Here is a 21489-nt window from a genome sequence, read left to right on the forward strand (position 1 = left end):
AACAGCCAAACACGGACCAGTTTGATCACAAGTGTGCCGCTGGTTTTTAGACGGGATAACAATAGTGTGCCTAAGTTTGCACTTTAACTTGTAAATTAGACAAAGTATGGAAGACATCAACAATATCTAAGCAACGAGTGACAGATACTTAAATGTCCTTTGATTTTTTTTCATTTGATAAAAAATGCAGTATTTTTGGAAAAATGTCGAGTTCTTTCAACAACAATTTACAACTGAATTATTTGGTAATTTACAAAAAGAATGTTTTCTCTGATGTTTTTACTTTCTCCTGTGGCCCAATTTGGATGCTCTGAAGGGCCGAATTTGGCCCCCAGGCCTTGAGTTTGAGGACATATTCAGTCAATCTTAAGAACTGTGTTTTGTTTAGTTCCTTTATCAAGGCTCCAAAGGTGGTTTGTATTAGACAAAATGAAACTATCTAATGAAATCTACGCTAAAATGTAAAGCACACTTGTTACTGTGATCAAACCTTAACAGAGATGATTTAATAGTGTAGCAAATTTAACAAGAGTACGAACCTTGTCTTTGCCAGTGGCAGTTATCTGGATCATTAACTCTTTAAAGGCATGTAGAACATTTATAATCCCAGTAATGATGCAGTAGGTTAAATGTAAAGGCACCCCATTATTTTTATGAAAAATCATTAAGGTAGAATCAGAGCTGTGGGAACACACACAGTTTTGCACAATAAATACACCATTTTTGCCCTTTTTCACTATTGTTTGCCACGTTTTGCCCATTTAAGCTACCTTTTGCCGTTACATACCACCTGGTTCCTCTTTATTTGCACATTTTTTGACCACTCTTGATTGTTTTTGGCCCTTTTAGGTAAATTTTCACTCTTTTCCACGTTTGGGACATTTTTGGCCACCAGTTACCATGTCTGCCTCCACTCATTCGTAGAAAATACCAAAACGTACCGGATCGGTCCACGGCCCACCGGGACAATGGTCAGTGGCCAGTCCACCCCTGATGGGTTCCCAGAATTCAATTAAAGTGCTGTATCATCAAGATGCAACATGACAAAATGTAGAACATGAGAAATTTGTTCATAATTAATATGTTTTCAATAATTGTTTTCCTGATGCAATGGTTTTCATATGTTACTAGTGAAAAACTAATAAACAAATGATTATCAGACAGAGGAAAGCTACAATGGCCTCAAGTAAAGGATTTTCAATATTTGTGAAATAAGTAAAATAACCCTAAGTTTGGGTCCATAACAAAAATGAATAAGTCGCAAAAGAAAAATAGTTGGTAACATTGTAATTGTAGTTTTATACATAAAGGCAGACATTAAGCAGTCATTGTGTCGTTCTTTACCCGTTCTAACCCTTTATTACTCTGACCCCACGAGATCCATCCAGCCAACTCAAAAATGCCAACATAGCTCCAAAGGTGTCATAATTTAGCAAACGACACTTAATGACACCTTACGCATGTATGCAGCCTTATTTATAGAACTTCATGTAAAGTGTTTCCAAAATGTTTTAAATTTAAACGAGTTTCTTTACACTATAAATTAAAACAGAGATTGCAATTATGGGCCAATGAAAATAGTAAAAAAAAAAGGTATTTTTTCAGAATTCAAGAAACCGTCACCCAAGAACCAAAGCATTTGTGACTAACATTAGTGATCTGAACAGTCTATGTTCATAGCTCAAAGCTGATTAATATACAGTACAGGCAGCTTTACTGAAGCCCTAAACATGTTCCAGACCCAAACCCTGACAAACGTTTTAACAGTTTTAAGTCCACCAGATAGGATGTATAGCACATGTTTGTATAATCTGAGAGAGTAGGTGGAGCTGTATTACTATACTACATTTCTTATGTGATGTAGTTCCTGAGATATTAAAAGCTGAAAATGGAAGAAAAATACAAAAGAACAAAAATCCCCCCCCCCCCCACTAAAATGTCCATATCCCAAGAAGTATTCATCAAACCAAACTAAAAATGTACAGTTTGCCTATTTAATAATTAAGGAACAATTGGTAAAAAAAAAAATTGTAGACCCATAGATGAGTCTATAGATCTAGAACTGAACTAAACACAAACTAATAAATAAAATAAGGATGGATGACAGTCTATCATCCAAACAGAAGGTTTGACTTGATTAACCATCCATTTATTTTACAAACAGCATAGTCTTTCACCGCAGTTTAACAAACACACTAGAAAACACATTTATGTACATTAGAACAACAACACGACCTTTTCTGTGGATTGTATAAAATGCTCAACGCTGCCTGTAAAACCAGATGAGATGGATGACTGGAAACCACAAGAATAGGACAAAAAAAACAATTAAACACAATCACAGTCTTTACAGCAGATGCTGTGATTTGAGACTAAAACGCCACCATGATTTTATCAACCTCCATGTTTTCACCAATCCAGAGAGAGGGAGGCTGGGAACTGCATTTTTTAGGCAGACGGTGTCACGCTCTCCTTAGCTGGGTGGATAGTAGCCCTGGTTGTAGTTCCAGGTGTTCTGGTAGCTGTAGCTGCCGTACTGTGGTTGCTGAAATGAAGAGTACATTAACTTTATTTTTCAAAAAAAATGATAAAAGACTTGTTTAGTGGAAACACAAACTGAAACATATTAGAGCTGGGCAATATGGACCAAACCTCATATCTTGATATTTTTTCTCAAAATGGCGATATGCGATATAAATGTCAATACTTTTACTTATACGTCTTCTGATCGAGAGGTTGAGGGTTCGATCCCAGTACCTGACTATGTGTCGAAGTGTCCTTGGGCAAGACACTGAACCCTAAGTTGCTCCCAGTGGTCGACTAGCGCCTTGCATGGCAGTCCTGTCCCACTGGTGTGTGAATGTGAGAGTGATTGGGTGAATGAGCTGATATGTAAAGCGCTTTGAGACTGCTTCAGTGTGGTGATAAAGCGCTATATAAAATCAAGTCCATTTACCATTTATTAACAAACAGCTGCCCTTAATGTGCCACTTTTGGCTTTTTCTCCTCTAAGGGACAGCACGTGCGAGTGAGTTCTGTAGTGCGGCTGTTTAGGGGAAGGTCTGGGTTAGAACACACTCCATCTAAATGTGCTTTTAAGGCTATTCTGAGAAGTAGTGAACGCAAACAAAATAAGCTATATATATAAAAAGATATATTAGGGCTGGGACAATGCATCGACCAAAACAAAAATGACAGCGCCGGAGAATAACTAACGCGAGCGGCTCCTCCGAGTTTCAAAAGTGCAAGACAGTGAAGACACGCACTCGTTCGTCAAAGGCAGCTGTTCCCCCTAACCCTCGTTCTTTATCCTGGGTGTGACCAGACGGCAGCGCATCAACGCAACACGGAGAAAACACCCACCGTGTCGGCGGCAGCAGCAGACACACACTTAAGGTATTTTATTTTTTCTGACTCTAAATGCATTATTTTGTACTTTCATATTTTCTCTAAACATATGTTGCAATGTTAAGGAATTACATTAATTTTTTTTTCATTTTAAATGTAAATCAACATGTATACATTACTTTTAGTCAATTAATGGGGAGATAATTGAATCGAGTCGAATCGAACTGGAAAAATGAATCGTTAGATTAATTGTTGCAACAAAAAAATATTTGCTACATTAATCGTTTAAAAAATAATCATTTATCCAGCACGAGGCTGAACTAAACGTCAATAAATGTTTTTCTCTGTAGTTCACTCCTCCATGTGTATCCAGCCTTACCTGGTACCAGCTGCTGTACGCTCCATATCCTGCCTGTGCGCTCATGTCTGTGCCTGTCACAGGTTGCGTTGGCATGGCGACGGGAACCTGTGGTGCTGCAACAGTCGTCTGTTCAGAAGTTGCTGCAGCCACGTCCACCTCAGTTTTGCCGAGTTTTTCAGGATCCTCGTTCCTTAAAAGGTCAAATGATGACATTATTTACTAAAGATGTAACAATATCTAAACAACAGAAAATGGGCGTAACTGTGCAACGTCTCTTGTTATTTATGAAGCTGTTCTGAGGGACCATGGTTGTAAATACTTCCTTTAGAGGTTTTTGACCACACTGAGTTGTTTGTTTGACACAATCCTTACACTTTCCAGGATGCCAGGTTGGTAAGTGTATTCTAATGTTGCTCGTATTTCCAGAAGAGTAGCACACGGTACATTAGCAGTGTTTGCTAATCATCCACCTTTTCTTCTTCATGGTTTGTTGATGCGGTGAAACCAACATGTTTCCACTCCTCTCACTTGTAACCGCTGCATCATGTGTCGCACACGTTCTACAAACTCCTCCGTTTCTACCTCGCTCTACTGCTGCCTCTATCTACCATGTTTCCTTTCCCTTCTGACCACACACTGTCGCATTGGCTCAACTACCTGTAACCTAGGGCGACGCCCCAAAGCATTATGGTACTAACTAACTATTATTTCTGTAGTTGAATAATCAATCCATTATTTTTTCGATTAGTCGACTAGTCACGATTATTTTTCTGTTTTGAAGCATATATTTTGGACAGATTTTTTAGCACACGTGTTTAAATCCTTCCCTGTTGTATGTGACAGCATGTTTTACACAGAGAAATTAAAACAGTGACATAAAACATGTATTTGTAGTGTAGTTAACACATAAAATATCATTGTATTCACAATAAAATCATGAATAAATTAAATGTCACAAACATAAAATGTAAGTTGTCTTGAATAAAGTAGTAGTAGTAATTAGTCAGTGTAAATAAGTAACTTTAAAAAGCTGCAGGTTGTGGAGGTAATGAGGTTTAAACCAATCACAGAGTTTGTTTTACTTTAAGTCAATAAAATAAAACATCTTGTTTGAAAGAATCCTTACACGTTAACAAATGTCTAATGATAATAAATTCAGAATAAACACTAGTATCAGCAGGTACGTGATGAGTGCAGTGATAAACCTATTATTCATTAATACCTATTTGAATCACAGACTTTTTGCTAACAACACATTTGCATGTGACTAGAAATGAAACATTGGGGTAATATCAGCGGTAGTGATGTCATTCCTCTCTCGGTCCGTGTACAAACTGGGGCTCCGCTGTGTTTCAGTTTGGGGGGTCGGTTTTAATGATTGACAGCTGAACTTCAGAGTTTACACTTAGTGTTTCACTGGTTTGTTTTTGGTGAAAAGTTCTGAAGCTTTAGAAACTTTAGGTTGTGTTAAGCTTCTTCAATGTATTACTCTTTCCACCATTTTTCTTCTTCACTGTTTACTTGTACAAAGTTGTTGGTGCGACGCTGCCCCTAGTGGTCAATGTAAAGTACTGCAGAAAAAAAAGAAGCTAAAAGCGGCCGTGGGCTGGATTTATCATTAATTGACAAGATTAAACGATGTCGACGCTATAAAAATTTTCATCACAGCCTTAAACCATCAATTGTTTTCCAGCCCAACGGTTCATCATTTTATACCGTGACATAATTATTAGTAACCTCAAAATATACACAAATGTAATGGGGAAGGGTAAATAGATTGAAATTTAAAACCCTTGCTGCTTTGTGATTCCACATGCACAGGTCGTCTCACCCGTTCTCTGCCTCTCTCTTTGTTCCTCTGAGCTCGTCCACCAGCTTCTGATGGTCTTCATAGATCAACATCACACTGCAGAGAACACACACACACACACTATAATACTCCAATGACCCACCTCAAGCATGTCCTCGTCACTGCAGCTGCTGAGCTCTCACCTCTTTATGGAGTTACTGTAGTCCTCTGCAAACTGCAGCCCTCGCTGTGACAGAAGGATTTTGGTGTTTGGTGAGAGTGAAGCAGCCAGTGCTTTGGTGACACACTGCTGCACACACTGGGCCGACGCCCGCGGGTCACCTGACAGCTCCAGCTCCAACAGATTCAGGTGGAGTTTGTCGTTATCCTAATGGAGAAGGAACATGAGAAGGATGGAACCATGACAAATACAGCAGGGTTGGGTACATTTTCGTCTTCAATTATCTAAGTTCAATTACAACTCAATTACGTTTACGGTGGCCTGCATTTCTAAATAAAATTACAATTGATAGTTTTTCTCTGAAATTCAATTGCAATTACGTTCACAATTACAATTAATCACAGTTACTGAGCCTGAAATTAATAACCTCATAATACGTAACCTTCCTCTCGTGTTAGCTTTCTGTTAGCATTTCTTATGATAACGGGTCCGTTTTGACCCATGTCTTAACTCAGCTGTAAATACACTAAAAATATGATCTATAATCCAAATAGTTTTTCATCTCTTGGTTTTTTTAAACTAATTGTAATGATTGTTAACCATGTACAGTATGTGTGAGCCATAGAACTGTAACATGGTTCCCCAGTTTTGCGTGGCATTAAACTGTAAATAACAATTTTGAAATCATTTGCATGACAATTACAAAGTCAATTATCGGAACCCAATCCCAATTCAATTATGATTACATCGGCAGTATATTTTTTTCAATTACACTTATAATTGTCATAATTGTAATTATCAATCAATCAATCAATCAATCTTTATTTGTATAGCGCCAAATCATAACCAATGGTATCTCAAGGCACTTTACAGTAGAGCAGTCTTAAGGACGGACTCTTCATTTTATTAATTAGTTAATAAATATGCAATTACAATATTTTTCAATTATGTTTTCAATTATCCACGTTCAATTGCAATTCAATTACAATCCCAGTGACCAGCATTTTTTCCAATCACAATTATTTTGTAACATGAGAAAGTCAATTACAATTAATAACGATTACTGATCCTGAAATAAATAACCTAATAAAAGTTAACCTTTCTCTTGTGTTAGCTTTCTGTTAGCATCTCTAATGATAACGGGTACAAAATCAGCTGTAAAATACACTAAAAACAAACATCTTATTTCTGTCTTATCTATTGGTTACCATGTTAGGCTTCCCAAATAATAAAAATATAGGTTTTAGTATATTTGGTGTGGGCTTCTGAGCCTTTTGTGTCAGTATAACCCTGGATTAAATAGTTTTTTAAATAGTAAAGTGTGGGAAAACTTGATAAGAAACATATTTTAATAATTGTTAACTCCATATGTGTAAATCATAGAACTGTAAGATGGTTCCCCAGTTTTGTGTTTAGTTATAACTGACAATTTTTATAGAATTTTCATGACAATTACAATGTAAATTATCCAAACTCAATTACAATTGAATTACGATGACAGCTACAGACTTCTGAAATTACAATTACATTTATAATTACGACATAATTGTAATTAATTATCAAATATGCAAATACAATTATAATTGACCCCAGCCCTGCAGGACAGTGAAAGTCCAACAGCAGCAGCTGAATCTAATATTGACTGAAATGTCTTAACTGGGCTGATCTCCAGTGCGTCCTGTAACACGTGGCGAGCGCTGCTGGGGTTCCTGCCCAGTTTCAGCAGCAGACGAGCCAGTTTGATGGCGTAGAACGCGTGCAGCGTGGGCTTGTCTTTGGAGCGCTGCAGAGCTTCCCTCAGCAGAGCCTCACACTGGTCCAGCTGTCCCGCTCGACGCTCTAACGCCGCTCGGCGGAGACACACTACGGCCAAACCTGGCAGGTTTCTATCAATGGTCTCCAGCACTCGCCGAGCCTCTGCCAAGTCACCTGATGAAGAGTGAGACAACTTAATCATCAAAATGACTGTCCGATATCTGAAAGGAGTTCAAATGTGTTCCCATGAAAATACAGAACTTTAATTGCACTGAGCGCGTGTGGACGTTACAGTTTGAGAGGTGAACACATTGGCCCTCATTTATCAACCGTTCAGATCTGAGCGTACGATGCGTGTTCGGCCATATTCACGTAAGCTTCGTTATTTATCAATTGTGACATGAGCGTACGCTACGATCAGATCTCACATCAGGTCTGACCTCGTGTACGCAAATCTGAGTTTGTGGATTTGTGCTGCAGCAGCAAAACCTATTCTATGAGTATGAAAATAATTAATAAACAAACCTCAACTGTAATTAAAGCATAAGCAGACACACATTAACAACACATCAAAATTGATGATTAAAACAAATTAAAAGAAATAAAATCAATTTGAAAAAAGTCCTTGTTACCGATACCACTTTTTTGGTTTTCCTTTCACGGAATACCGAAAAACCCTGCTAATGAACTCTGCTACTGTCCGAGCAGCAGCGCATGGGTTCACCCAGTGTGCGTGCGCACACACGCACACGGGACGCTGAGCTGCTCGCTATGCTCTGTCTTTGAGGACAAGAAACAGGACCTCATTCCTGCTGTTAAATGTAAAGTGTATTTTAAAGTTTTACAAATGTGCTGCAGTAATTGATAATGTGATCAATTATAGGTGAAATTGGCTGAAGGCAAAACAAACACAGACAAGGATCATTTAGTCATTTTTAAGTCGTTTAAGTCATTTTTAAAAAAAAGCATTTCAATTGTTAATTTCTTTCAACTAGTAAAGTGCTCGTCAGAAGTATGTATTCATATAGTGGGAGGAGCTTAAGTAGAGTTGTCAATTATGGCCAAATGAGTACGTGTTTGAAGGTTGGATGTACTAAGAGGTGTACATACTCTGTAGTGTTATAAAGGGGTTTTGAAATGACCAAATTACTCCAAAATAACGGATGCACACACTGAGTATTTGGAAGCTGTTGACAAAGTTTCATGTCGAACAGATACAGCGAAGGAGACATATTCGCTGAACAAACACAAACACGCACGCACTCACACCTTTCTTGCATTATAGATAGATGTGATAGGTATTACCTAAAGCGTGCGTCATATCCATACGTCTCTCCAGGAACTCTGTTGTTAAGTTGTTCTCAGCTCACACAGGGGGGGCTGACCCTTCACAGAGGGTTAAATGCACTTCTACTATTCCAGTTTTCACAGAGTCAAAAAGCACATCTTTGCTTTGCTCCGCCTCAGATGCCGATTTTCATCTTGGAAAAGCTTGTTTTCTTGTTTGACCTTAGTGGGCGGGGCCTCCGAAGCAGGAGGGCATAACAAGTTAATGACAATCAAATGCAGCTGTAGAATTGATCAACTCATGATCATTTGTATGCGTGGGATTGGTCAGATATGAATGTTTGATGAATCACACGTTAGTCCTGTCGTACGACCAAATGTGAACTCTGATTTGCACCTGTTTTCATGCGAGGTTGATAAATGAGGGGCACTATCTTCACACTTCAATACTTAAATAGTGACGTGGACGTGAAGGTTGTGTGCTGCTCTTTATTGTACCGTGTTTCTCCTCAAAGGTAGCCCACTGCATGTGGATGTTGGGTCTGTGAGCTAAATGTACGGCACAGGCTCGCTGGTACACGGCCCGGGCCTTGTCCACACTCTGCACCTCCAGGTACTGAATGTACTGAACAACACAGAGGGGAAAGCGTCACACAGAGCCTTGTGTACACTGACAGCAGTTCACTTCTTACTTTGATCCAGAACTCCTCGTACAGCGCACACGCAATCAAGCATCGTTCAAACAGGATACGAACTCTGTGATCATCATGGGGAACCACAGCCGTCTCTGAGGAACCCTGAGGCTGCACCGTGACCTCTGACCCCTCTGAGGCCTCCTGCTGTGGAGCTTCTGAAAAACAGTTGCAGTGTTTCATTAGTTTTCCCAACTTCATTTGGAAAAAATACAGTTCTTAATATAATGTACAAATATTTTAAGTGCCATAAAACACAGTGAATGTGCAAAATATTTGTGAATTCATTTGTTCTTCATTTAGAAATTTAAAATACAAGTTTCATGTGACTTGGTTCTTCTTCTGTTATGCAATTCTTCTTCACAATGTAAATGGTAAAGCGACAGCAGTTCATGTATGGTACTGCAGCAAAAATTAAGTAGAAAGCAGCCGCCTGCCTGATTTTATCATGAATTTACAACATTAATCTAAAAATGAGGATTTTTAATCACATGATCAGCCTCACAGAGCAGAAAAAAGTAAGAAAGAATTACTGCGACGCTGCTTTCTTCTTTTAAATATAACATTACATTTTTTTTCTTCTCAGGGTCAGGGTTACTGTGTTTTGGAATAAATGCTGGGATTCATTGGATTTTTTTTTAGTGTCTTAGGAAGATTTTGAGACCATTTTTGATGAAATATATGCATTCTGTAAGACATGACATCGCTTTAAAGGTGAGGAGTGCTAGTTTGTTTATGTCGGCATTTTTTTTTTCCAAGTTTGACAAAATAATTGACTGCTGTGACGGTTGTGTTTTAGAATGGTTTATATGGTTAAAAACAGAAGATTCTAATCTTTCAAACGGTATACGATACTTGTCATATGCTGCTGTATTTAAACCCTTAAAAGTGTGAATGAGTGAGAACGAGCATTTTGACCCGTATTCAGTACGGTGGATTTTACATCATCATCAATTATGTTACTAATCATTTTTGCATTATTGTATTGTATGTTACACACATTGTGGTTGGCGTGAATTAATGAATTCTATTTTTTCTTTTGCCCCCCGGCAAGAATCTCAAACTCCGCCTGTTTGTCAACGTCTGAACCTGGTTCTGCTGGAGATTTCTTCTTATAAATTTATTTTTTTTTCTGTTAAGCGCTTCGAGAGGACTTTGTTGTAATTTGTGCGATATGAATAAAGTTGAACTGAATTGAACGTCTTTCACAAACAATCTTTATTCTGACAGCAAACTAGTTAAGAATCACTTTTATTTGTATAAATCTACAGATTAAATGACATTAGTTTAGTTTAATGTTACTATTTTTCTCTGCAATAATTAAATCTGAAACACAAAAAAAGCTTTCACAGAGATACGCAGATGATCGTTTGTGCCATCACCTGTGGTAGAGTCACTGGGCTCTTTGTACAACTGAGAAAGTTCCCAGTCCAGATAGGAGTGCCAGGCCTGGAGCTGGAGGCGGTCCAACGGCTTCACATGGAAGTAAGGTCGCTTGATCTGAGGGACAGGAAGCAAAGAAGACGGTAAAATTTATACTAAACAAAGATCATTCTTTACTTTTGAAAAAAGAAAACGTGTGCACCTTAAGGGAAAATTTACAATAACAAAATTAACAAAATTTTAAATAAAACTGCCACCCTGCCAAGGGTGTACTCCCACCTAATGCCCATTGAAAGCTGGAGATGGGCACCAGCGGACCCCCACGCCCCTGAAAAAACTAGCAAGCGTTGATGAATGAAACCCTCCCCCCCACACCTTTGAAAGGTCTGATAATGTAAAACTCATGGAAGCACATTTCATGCCGACATTTCTAAGATTTTCAGAGACCCTCCATTGTGCTACTGACAAAACTTCCAGTTAACTTCAAAACAAGAGCCTTTTTTACAAAAGGGTTAAAAAAAAAACTAATAGAAGACAACAACAGATGCTTTTGTTTTGAAAAGGGGATGTTTGACATTTAGCTTGAAGTTGGTCCCAGTATGATTTTACGTTCCACTCGCAATGCATGATGGGGCGGGTGAGTATAACTAGAGTGCCCCCTGTGCATACTTAAAAAATGTCCCAATATAGCATATAGTATACATCAGGATATTTCTCACATACTCAATCTTTGTAAATGTTGATTTCCTGAGGAACTGTTGTCTGAATAAATGAAACCATAATATATTATTGAAAAAAAAAGACAAAAACAATCTTGCTGGAATCAATCTTTCCATATTATCTAATGTGAACGCACTACATAGTCATTTTGACGTCAGACTTAGTACGAGTACTACGTTAGTATGACATTTCAAACACAGCCTGAGTTAAGATATTTAATTAATGACCGTTAAATGATGAGCGTCATCTTTCCGTCACAGGACAAAAGGTCGTTGAGTAAAAGTTTTGGTTAGAGTTATTGTGGACAAAATGAACACAGTTTTAGAAATGAATGGGTGAAAACAAAAGGTGAGATCAGACACTCACAGCATCTTCTAAGTTCCACCGGTTCCTGACTTCTGCCTCGTTGTCCTGGTACACTTTATCCCTGCGAATCAGCACTTGTTCCCTGATCTTTTGGATCAGCTCCTCCTACACGCACACACACGGCTGTTAGCCCTTCCTTATGGTGATGCTGTCAGAGTGACGCAATCAGCTGTTACATACAGAGTCTGAGTCCTCGGGGGTGGCGGGGGCTTCTTCCCCTGGGGGCCGTTCCTTCTCCTCCTCCTGTGGCTGCTCCGCTCGCTCCGCCTTCTGGTTCTGATGACACAGCGCTCTCAGGTCCTCATACTCCTCTGGAAAGAGCACCTCTTTAGGCTCGTGGCTGTTCAGGTGTTCTTTAAACCTGAGGTAGAGCAGGACAACATTACTGTATGAAAGACAGAAATGTGGCTTTACATTATGACTTTTACTAGTGCTGTCAAGAGATTAAAAAAAATTGTACAATTAAATAATAATGCTCTGTAATTAACTAATCTAATTATTCTCTTTCTTAATCTCACCTAAAAATTGCTGAGAAAAGCCCTCAACTTGAGGTATTTTCATTTAAATGAATTACATTATTGCGGCAGATCAAAAGATTGATATAAAATAAAGTGGCTTTATAAACACTTTTGTTGGTCTAAAAAGTTAAAAAATCTCTTCTTTCCCGTGTTGCTGGTGGTAAGAGCGGATTTTTGTGATCACGCTGAGGGAAATCCCCGGTGCTGACCTCATTTCAATATGATTTACATATGTAAATGTGGGCGTGTACAGGGAGGGGACACGTGTGCGCTCACATCCACGCTAATTCAGATGTTCAAAGGATAGGTACGTGGATCCAGTCCTACACACAGATTTAAACATCCGACGAGTGTACGCCTGTCTCTGGACTGAGACGTACGCTTTTTTCACACAAGTCTTTGTACATCAGGCCCCAGGTCTGCTAATTAGCCTTTGACTGGATGGCCCATGTACATGGCATCGGTTGCTATTATTATTATTTTTTTTAAATGTAACAATGCTTTCTGTTCTGTCCCTCCTAAATACACTATTATTTCGACACAATTTGTGCCACTTTTGGCTTTTTCTCCTCTAAGTGACAGCACGTGTGAGTGAGTTCTGTAGTGTGGCTTGTATAGCGGAAGATAATGTCTTTTTATATCGTCAAAATAGAAAACTTGATATATCTTGAATCACGATATATTGCCAAGCTTGACCATTTACATTCCTCTGTATGTGAGACATAGTCCCAAGGGCTGCTGCCTCCTTTAGTTTTGAACATCAGGGGAAATATTAATGATTACTTTTGTCAATCTCCAAATAATAGAAAATAAAAATAAAATAAAACATCAGGTCCATATGTAGTGCTATAAAGTTAGCACATAATAAACAGTACGAACACTTTTATGAGCAATACATTTATAGAACATTAAAGTTGTTGCTTTTTCTCTCCTTCGGATAATAATATTTATCCAGTGACTTTGTTCATTTGTCAGTCATGGACTTATTCATTTTGGCTCTGAACCCTGTCATCTTGACCAGTGTGGATTGGAGACACGGCGTGCTCGCAGCATGTTGTAGATAGCACTGTCCGAGTGTCCGTGCTAGCTGCTACATGTTTAGCATTGAGGTGGTAATGGGGGTTGCAAAAGCTATGGTGATCGACAAACTCCTTCTTATACAATTTGCACACAACAGGGCTTAGTTTTCCATCCAATGTTTTTATAAACTAAAATTAATGCCAACGAAGCTCAGAAGTTCAGAAGACTCTGGTCTTGTATTGTAGTCTGTGCATCAGTATTATGCGTACACCAGGAATTCTTGAAATGAGAACGGTTCCGTGCTCTTTGCAGAAAAAGCAATTAACAGCGTTATTTTTTCTTGTAATTAATAATTCGCAATTAACGCGTTAAAGTGACAGCCCTAACTTTTAGGGTTTAGAACAAAAATCTGAAACATCAGCCAACAATAAAAACACGTTAGTCAACATTAGCACCCTCTGCTGGTTGGTGTTCTCACTTGTCATAGTGAGTGTTGTAGAGCTGTGTGGGGACTTTGAGGACTCTGTCCAACACAGCGGTGGCGTTTCTCATGTTGCCCTGTTCCTTCTCCCACTCCACATACAGGTCCCACAGCCGGTCCGAGTGGAAGTCCAGACCTGCAGCAGTAACCGCATCCTCGAACACGCTGGAGGCCCAAAGTGAAACACAAAAGATGAGTCAGTATTTCATCAAGACGGAGTATAAACATGATTAGAAAATAATGGGATCTTCCACTGTTTTTACAATTTTGGCCGAAAATCTTTAAAATGTACTTATTAAAAGATCAATGCCTAACAAAACACATTATTATGTGCCATATTTATTTATTTGCCTTTTTAAAATGGGGCGCCTTTAAAGTTTTAGAGCCTGTGTTCTGCCATCTTTAAATCAAGTGATTGATGACGTCACATGGCCCCACTGCCTGTAAACATTACATTGTTTCCTATTGAAGTGAAACATTCAGCCTGATTTTTAGATCATTTAGCAGCTTTTTCAGTCAAAATGACAACTTGTGATGTTTTTGGTAGCTCTAAATCAGTGGTTCTTATACTTATTTGGCTGACGTACCCCTTTCACTTATTTCTGAATCCAAGTATCCTTTTGTCCAACAACATTTTGCGCATACTATTATAAAAAAACAACACTATAGAACATAATGATGGAATGAATCAGTGATAACACATTTTAATGAATCACACTTCAAACAAGTGTAATGAGACTGTATTTAGTGCTCCCTGAATTGATTTATTTCTATAATTTCTTTATTATTTTCAGTCATCTCCTGCCTGGTGAGGGACCAAGAGTGACTATTGTATTTTCAGTTCATGTTCTAATCAAGATCATTACCATTATCATCATTTGATTATAATTTTTAACTAAAATAAACATTGGAAAACCCAATATTCTTAATGCTTTCTTTGTTAATTTTCAACTTTCTATCTCTCTTAGTACCCCCTGTAGTGCCATAGCATACCTCTGGGGGTGCATGTACCCCCATTTGAGAAACACTGTTCTAAATAAGCAGGAAAAGTTAAAAATGCCGATGTAACCCTCTTTTGTTTACCAAATTAGAATAAATACTGTTGTGAGCCAAAAATATCTGTGACTGCAGGAGGCGACAGTTCCAACTCTGTAGTTTGGTAGTAGACAATGAAGCAGAGAAGAAAAGCTCTCCTAAGGGAACTTTACTCTCCCTTAACCAGTGAGCAGCTGATGCGCTGGTGGCTGAAGGTATGGCTCGTTCACACCAAACGCGTCAAAAGCAGCAGGTCTACATTCACAATACATGGTGGATGAGCTTCTAGGGAGCGTCAGAGGTCCCGCTGCACGTCCTACGCCTCCTGTGCGGCCCGTTTTGAAGCTTTTCGTGCGGAGGACGCTTTTGGAGTGCGTCCAGCGCTTCCAACACGGCCGACGCTGGAGTTGGGATTGTTGAACTTTTGGGGCATATCGCGGCGCGTCGACCAATCAGGAGAGTTCCCCAACCGTGACGTATCAGAATAATGAGAAGAAAAAAAAACACTAACCGGAGGTGGAGGCAGATGGCAGATTTTGGTAAACAAAAGAGGATTAAATCGACATCTTTAACTGCTCCTGGTTTTTTAGAGCAACAAAAAGCAGTGCTAATTGGCATTTTGACCAAAAAAGCTGCGAAATGATCTTAAAAGCGGGCTGAAGGTTTATTTCCAATAGGAAACAATGGAATGTTTACAGGCAGTGCAGTCTTGTTATGTCAATAATCACGTGATTTCAAGATGGCAGAACACAGGCTCTAAAACAGTAAAGTATCCCCATTTTTAAAAGGCAATTAAATAAATATGGTGCAAAAACAATGTGTTTTGTTAGGCATAGATCTTCATTGAAGTACATTTCAAAGATTTTAGGCCAAACTTGTTAAAACACTGGAGGATCCCTTTGCTGAACTTATTTTGGTTCATACAATGCTGCACCACAAAATGAACAATTATGAGAATTTTCTCAAGAAAAAAGTGTTGGGAAAGCAGTTACTTTCCATTGAAAACCTGCATGTAATGTGTTCTATAATTTGTTTTTACTGCAGGCTAAACATTCGACACAGCTTGATAGTTTATGAAATGTGTTTACACGTCTTTGAATTTGTTTACCCACGAATCTGCTGAGGCGACTCAGGAAGGTTCATGTCCAGCGTTCCCAGTAGCAAGTTGATGTAGTGGATCCACAGATCTATACTGAGAGGGATGGCCTGAAGACCCCGAATACACACCTAACCACACAATAATACACACTTTCTTAGCTTGACATACAGGAATGTATTTACACAAACTGAGACACAGAAATTAAACGTAGCTCTTGATCTTCCTACTTCTCCTGCTGAGGCGTTTGATCCAGCTCGGCGTTCCAGATCAGCAAACTTCTTCCAGTAGCCGTAACACAGTGGATAGCGGGCAAGGAACGCCTCCAGTGAACTGCGTGAAGCATCGATGTGATTCTGACAAACATCAAATGTGGGTGTTACATGAAGAAATAGCAGCTTCACCTCCAAACACAGAGCTTTCATCATGTGTCCCCACACCTCTTGCTCACAGTACTGAAGCAGGTCAGTCCAGCAGGTGAAGTCTTGAGGATTGTCGTGTGCAGCTTTCCACAAACGCTCAAAGTCCGCCGGTAACCCCCCCTCCTCCCCCAGCTCAGCTGAGGTTACAGTGCTGGTGTCGGGCTCTGGGTCCACAGTAGGCTCCCGGGCCGTGGAAGCACTGCCATTATTTTCTGATGTTTCAGGCAGAGCCTCTGAAATCTCCATGGCTGCAGACAGGAAAAAAATAATAATAACAATAAGAGTAAATAATGCTTTGGAACAATAAGTCACCTGAGGGGTATTCCATAAAGCGGGTTATGTTCAAACTCTGAGTATGTTGGGGCTCAAATGAAGGAAACTCTGAGTACCTCATTCCTAAACGTGAGGTAAAAGGAGGAGACGACAATTTAAATGAATCCACCTTTAAGGCTCGATTGTTGTTTTATATTGTTATACAGTTAAATCTGTAGATCATGCATCTTTGAAAGTGTAACTAATTACAGGTGATTTAAGCCACTATTGTCACTGAAGACTGAACGCACCTTTAGAACAGTCTCATATTCCTCAAACACCGGCTTATTTCACCCATCAGGGTGAATAAATCACTCTCTTCCGTTTGGTTGTCATGGCAGCTCGAGTCATCTCTGTTCCATTGATGATGGCTTTTTATCGCGCGCGTGCACGTCAGTAACCCAAGGTTTACATACTCAGGGTTGATTGACCCACTTCATACCAGCTGTAATGGAATCCGATACCCAGCGTTTCCCATCGCTGGGTATGTTGACCCAGAGTTTATGGATAGACTCAGAGTGACCCTTCGTGTCCAGGAGCAGCTTCAGAAGTCACTGCACCATCACACCTTCAAAGTTGCATGATCTACAGATTTAACTGTATAACAATATAAAACAACAATTGCGCATTAAAAGTGGATTTATTTAAATTATCATCTCCTTTATATTATCCACAGGTTTGTATTCATTGAACTTTATGACAGACGTCAGTAGATGTTTTAATGCAGATCAACCTCTCAGTGACTTTCACTTAATGATCTGTATCCACAATGTTATAAAGAAAACTACTGTTTGCACACAAAAAAAAAAATTAAAAAACGTAAAGCAACACAACATTAGAAATGATGTGAACACGTCTGTGTGGTGTGTTCAGAAACCGGCTTCAGGTGGGCGGAGCCAGGTAGAAACCCAGGGTTTCTTTGATAAAACCTGTCAGCGATCAGGTTTAGTTCACTGACAATGTTGCCATGGTAACATACTCAGGGAAGAACATACCTCGCGTTTAGGAATGAGATACTCAGTGTCATGGCAAATTTTATATTCATCATCATATCCTCAAATGTATGTTCATGTGTACAATTTGTCATGTTTTAATACATGACGACTCCATTAATCTTTACACTTTTGAACAGCTGAATCATGATTAAACAGTACAGATCGTATTATTCTCAGTGCAGCACAGTCTCTGCCAAGGCTCACATGCGGACGGACACACACTGACGCACACACTTATCAAGACAGATAAAGACTGGAGCCAAACCTTCTCATAACATCTTCATCATCCTCAAATCTTTCCACTATTGGGCATCTGACTCCCTCCCTTTTGTCTCTCACTGTTGGGACCTATTCTTATCTGTATAAAAAGCTTAAGCTTTGAAACTGTTGGAGCGGGGCGCGGCACTTCCTTCGGGCGTCCACTTGGACGGACGCTAATTTTGTTTCACTTTGTTCCATCTTGTACCTTTTTTACTTAGCCTTAGAATAAACCTTTTTTATAAAACCATCAATACTTCTCCTGGACTCCATCATTCAACCAGAGCATAAATCATGTCTCAAAATGAGGTCAACCGTAAATTCTGCCGTAACATCAGTTTCCCTCATTTGAGCCTGAACATACTCAGAGTTTCAACATAACCTGCTTTATGGAATACCCCTCTGCTCTGTGGACCAAAGTGTGTTATTGTTAAGCTGCTGCACAGGAAAATACATAGATTCTTGTTTTAAAAAAGATTATATACGTGTCCTTTCAACAGATATTTTTGAATAACTAAATATGGTTGGGTGAATTCTAATGACTGTGGCAAAATGTGGGTCCCAGGGTGAAACTAGTTGAGAACCACTGGACTAGAGCACTTTGTGTTGACAAATGATTAATTTTAGGGGGAAAACAACTTAACAAAAGCCATAAACTAAGCATGGACTGCACTTAGTTTGTGGATTTTGATTCTCATATGGTGTTTAAACAAGTTTTGAAAACATATTTTTTTAATAATTTCAATATTTGTTTTGAACAGTTATTGATCATAGTAGCTAAAAAAACAAAGTGATCGGGAAAAAAAATTAGTCTGCGCACCAGACTAGAATAAATGCATTATTGGCTAAAATGAGTTAATTTAACACATTTTAGAAATGTTCCTTTATGTGGGTAATGAAATATTTACTAAGGATCTTGAATCAGAAAAGCAACACTGTTTTAGGGAATGTTTAGTTGGGTTGAGTGTCGTTTTAAAACCAAGTCGATAACAAAACACATGTTACATGTTACACACAGTACCTTCCATCTAACTTCATGCTCAGGATCTGCTGCTATGTTGTAAACCCAACACACTGACTGATGGTGCTCAGTGTCAGCCTTCACTCAGGTCAGGTTAGCTTAGCTTAGCATGTCACGGTTTGTAAACGTCACACTTCACCAGGACGTGGACTTTGACAGCGTGTGAAGGTAAAACCAGAGACAGACAGAAAGACAGACAAAGTGAAGCTCATCCTCAGACACTCAGTACCTGGAAACTCCTCCTGTTCTCCATTGGCGCTCATCTCCTCACAGCCCACCGCCGCCATGATGGGACGACGTCTCCGTGACGTCACAGAGGGGCGTCAAGACACGGTGACGTCACGTGTGAAGCGACTGTTTCCTGTCCAAACTCTACAAAATACACTAGTACATTTCTATGGAGTATACAGATGTAAATAGTATATTAAATATACTCATTAACGCACAAACTCAAGGTTGAAATTGATAATATATTAACTCAGAAATGGACAACATTAATAACAGTTAAGGTCACTAAAATGTAATTGTATCTGATCTTAGGATCACATTATTGACATTCATGTCAGCATTTAGAATAATAAATAATGATCTGAGCATTTATACAGAAAAGAATAAAAGGTTGGTGCATTTTTGGCATCATTTTTTTAACATTGTGTTCATCATTTTGCGCGTTTTTGTTGTTTTAATTTTATTTTATTTGTTTCAGTCTAACAATATTCCAACATAAATCACAATTTAAAAATATATATTACAAGACTGAAACAGGCAGAAGCAAAATGCTTATATGCCCAACATAAATAATATTAGTAAGTTACATACAAAGCATACAAGAGAAATCCAAGTATTTAACAATTACATTTGAGTAGCCTTTTTTCAAATGTTACAAAACATATAAATACAGTGCCTTGCGAAAGCATTCAGCCCCCTTGAACTTTTCGACCTTTTGCCACATTTCAGGCTTCAAACATAAAGATATAAAACTGTAATTTTTTGTGAAGAATCAACAACAAGTAGGACACAATCATGAAGTGAAACGAAATTTATTGGATATTTCAAACATTTTTAACAAATAAAAAAACTGAAAAATTGGGCGTGTAAAATTATTCAGCCCCCTTAAGTTAATACTTACTGTAGCGCCACCTTTTGCTGCGATAACTGCTGTAAGTCACTTGGGGTTTGTCTCTATCAGTTTTGCACATTGAGAGACTGGAATATTTGCCCATTCCTCCTTGCAAAACAGCTGGAGCTCAGTGACGTTGGATGGACAGCGTTTGTGAACAACAGTTTTCAGGTGTTTCCACAGATTCTGGATTGGATTCAGGTCTGGACTTTGACTTGGCCATTCTAACACCTGGATATGTTTATTTGTGAACCACTCCATTGTACATTTTGCTTTATGTTTTGGATCATTGTCTTGTTGGAAGACAAATCTCCTTCCCAGTCTCAGGTCTTTTGCAGACTCCATCAGGTGTTCTTCCAGCATGGTCCTGTATTTGGCTCCATCCATCTTCCCTGTCCCTGCTGAAGAAAAGCAGGCCCAAACCATGATGCTGCCACCACCATGTTTGACAGTGGGGATGGTGTGTTCAGGGTGATGAGCTGTGTTGCGTTTACACCAAACATAACATTTTGCATTGTTGCCAAAAAGTTCAATTTTTGGTTTCATCCGACCAGAGCACCTTCTTCCACATGTTTGGTGTGTCTCCCAGGTGGCTTGTGGCAAACTTTAAACGACACTTTTTATGGATATCTTTAAGAAATGGCTTTCTTCTTGCCACTCTTCCATAAAGGCCAGAGTTGTGCAGTATACGACTGATTGTTGTCCTGTGGACAGAGTCTCCCACCTCAGCTGTACATTTCTGCAGTTCATCCAGAGTGATCATGGGCCTCTTGGCAGCATCTCTGATCAGTTTTCTCCTTGTATGAGCTGAAAGTTTAGAGGGACGGCCAGCTCTGTGTAGATTTGCAGTGGTCTGATACTCCTTCCATTTCAATATTATTGCTTGCACAGTGCTCCTTGGGATGTTTAAAGCTTGGGAAATCTTTTTGCATCCAAATCCAGCTTTAAACTTCTCCACAACAGTATCTCGGACCTGCCTGGTGTGTTCCTTGGTCTTCATGATGCTCTCTGCGCTTTAAACTGACCTCTGAGACTATCACAGAGTAGGTGCATTTATACAGAGACTGGATTACACACAGGTGGATTCTATTTATCATCATTAGTCATTTAGGTCAACATTGGATCATTCAGAGATCCTCACTGAACTTTTGGAGAGAGTTTGCTGCACTGAAAGTAAAGGGGCTGAATAATTTTGCACGCCCAAGTTTTGATTTTTTATTTGTTAAAAATGTTTGAAATATCCAATAAATTTCGTTTCACTTCATGATTGTGTCCCACTTGTTGATTCTTCACAAAAAATTACAGTTTTATATCTTTATGTTTGAAGCC

General features: G+C 39.0%; 1 protein-coding gene across 1 annotated transcript; it reads right to left on the minus strand.

Moving 5' to 3' along the window:
• Window positions 1-2133: 2133 nt before the first annotated feature.
• Window positions 2134-19354, minus strand: LOC114471625 (pre-mRNA-processing factor 39). The gene is made up of 15 exons (XM_028460479.1): window positions 19270-19354; window positions 16473-16702; window positions 16263-16388; window positions 16045-16163; window positions 13899-14066; window positions 12063-12243; window positions 11883-11987; window positions 10796-10913; window positions 9414-9571; window positions 9220-9346; window positions 7337-7608; window positions 5702-5886; window positions 5541-5615; window positions 3728-3899; window positions 2134-2545 (listed from the first exon to the last, which is right to left on the minus strand). The coding sequence occupies exons 1-15, from the start codon at window positions 19325-19327 to the stop codon at window positions 2474-2476; spliced, it is 2166 nt and encodes a 721-aa protein (XP_028316280.1). The 5' UTR covers window positions 19328-19354; the 3' UTR covers window positions 2134-2473.
• Between the last annotated feature and the right edge of the window lie 2135 nt (window positions 19355-21489).

Source organism: Gouania willdenowi, chromosome 10 (assembly GCF_900634775.1).
Source record: "Gouania willdenowi chromosome 10, fGouWil2.1, whole genome shotgun sequence".
NCBI classification, from domain to species: Eukaryota; Metazoa; Chordata; class Actinopteri; order Blenniiformes; family Gobiesocidae; genus Gouania; species Gouania willdenowi.

Coding starts and splice junctions, on each gene's coding strand:
- LOC114471625 (XM_028460479.1), bottom strand. CDS start 19,327: ATGGCGGCGGTGGGCTGTGAGGAGATGAGCGCCAATGGAGAACAGGAG. Junction 7,609..9,219: donor TACCTTTGAGGAGAAACACG/GTACAATAAAGA, acceptor ACTCTTCATCAG/GTGACTTGGCAGAGGCTCGG. Junction 3,900..5,540: donor AAGAGAGAGGCAGAGAACGG/GTGAGACGACCT, acceptor TGACCTTTTAAG/GAACGAGGATCCTGAAAAAC.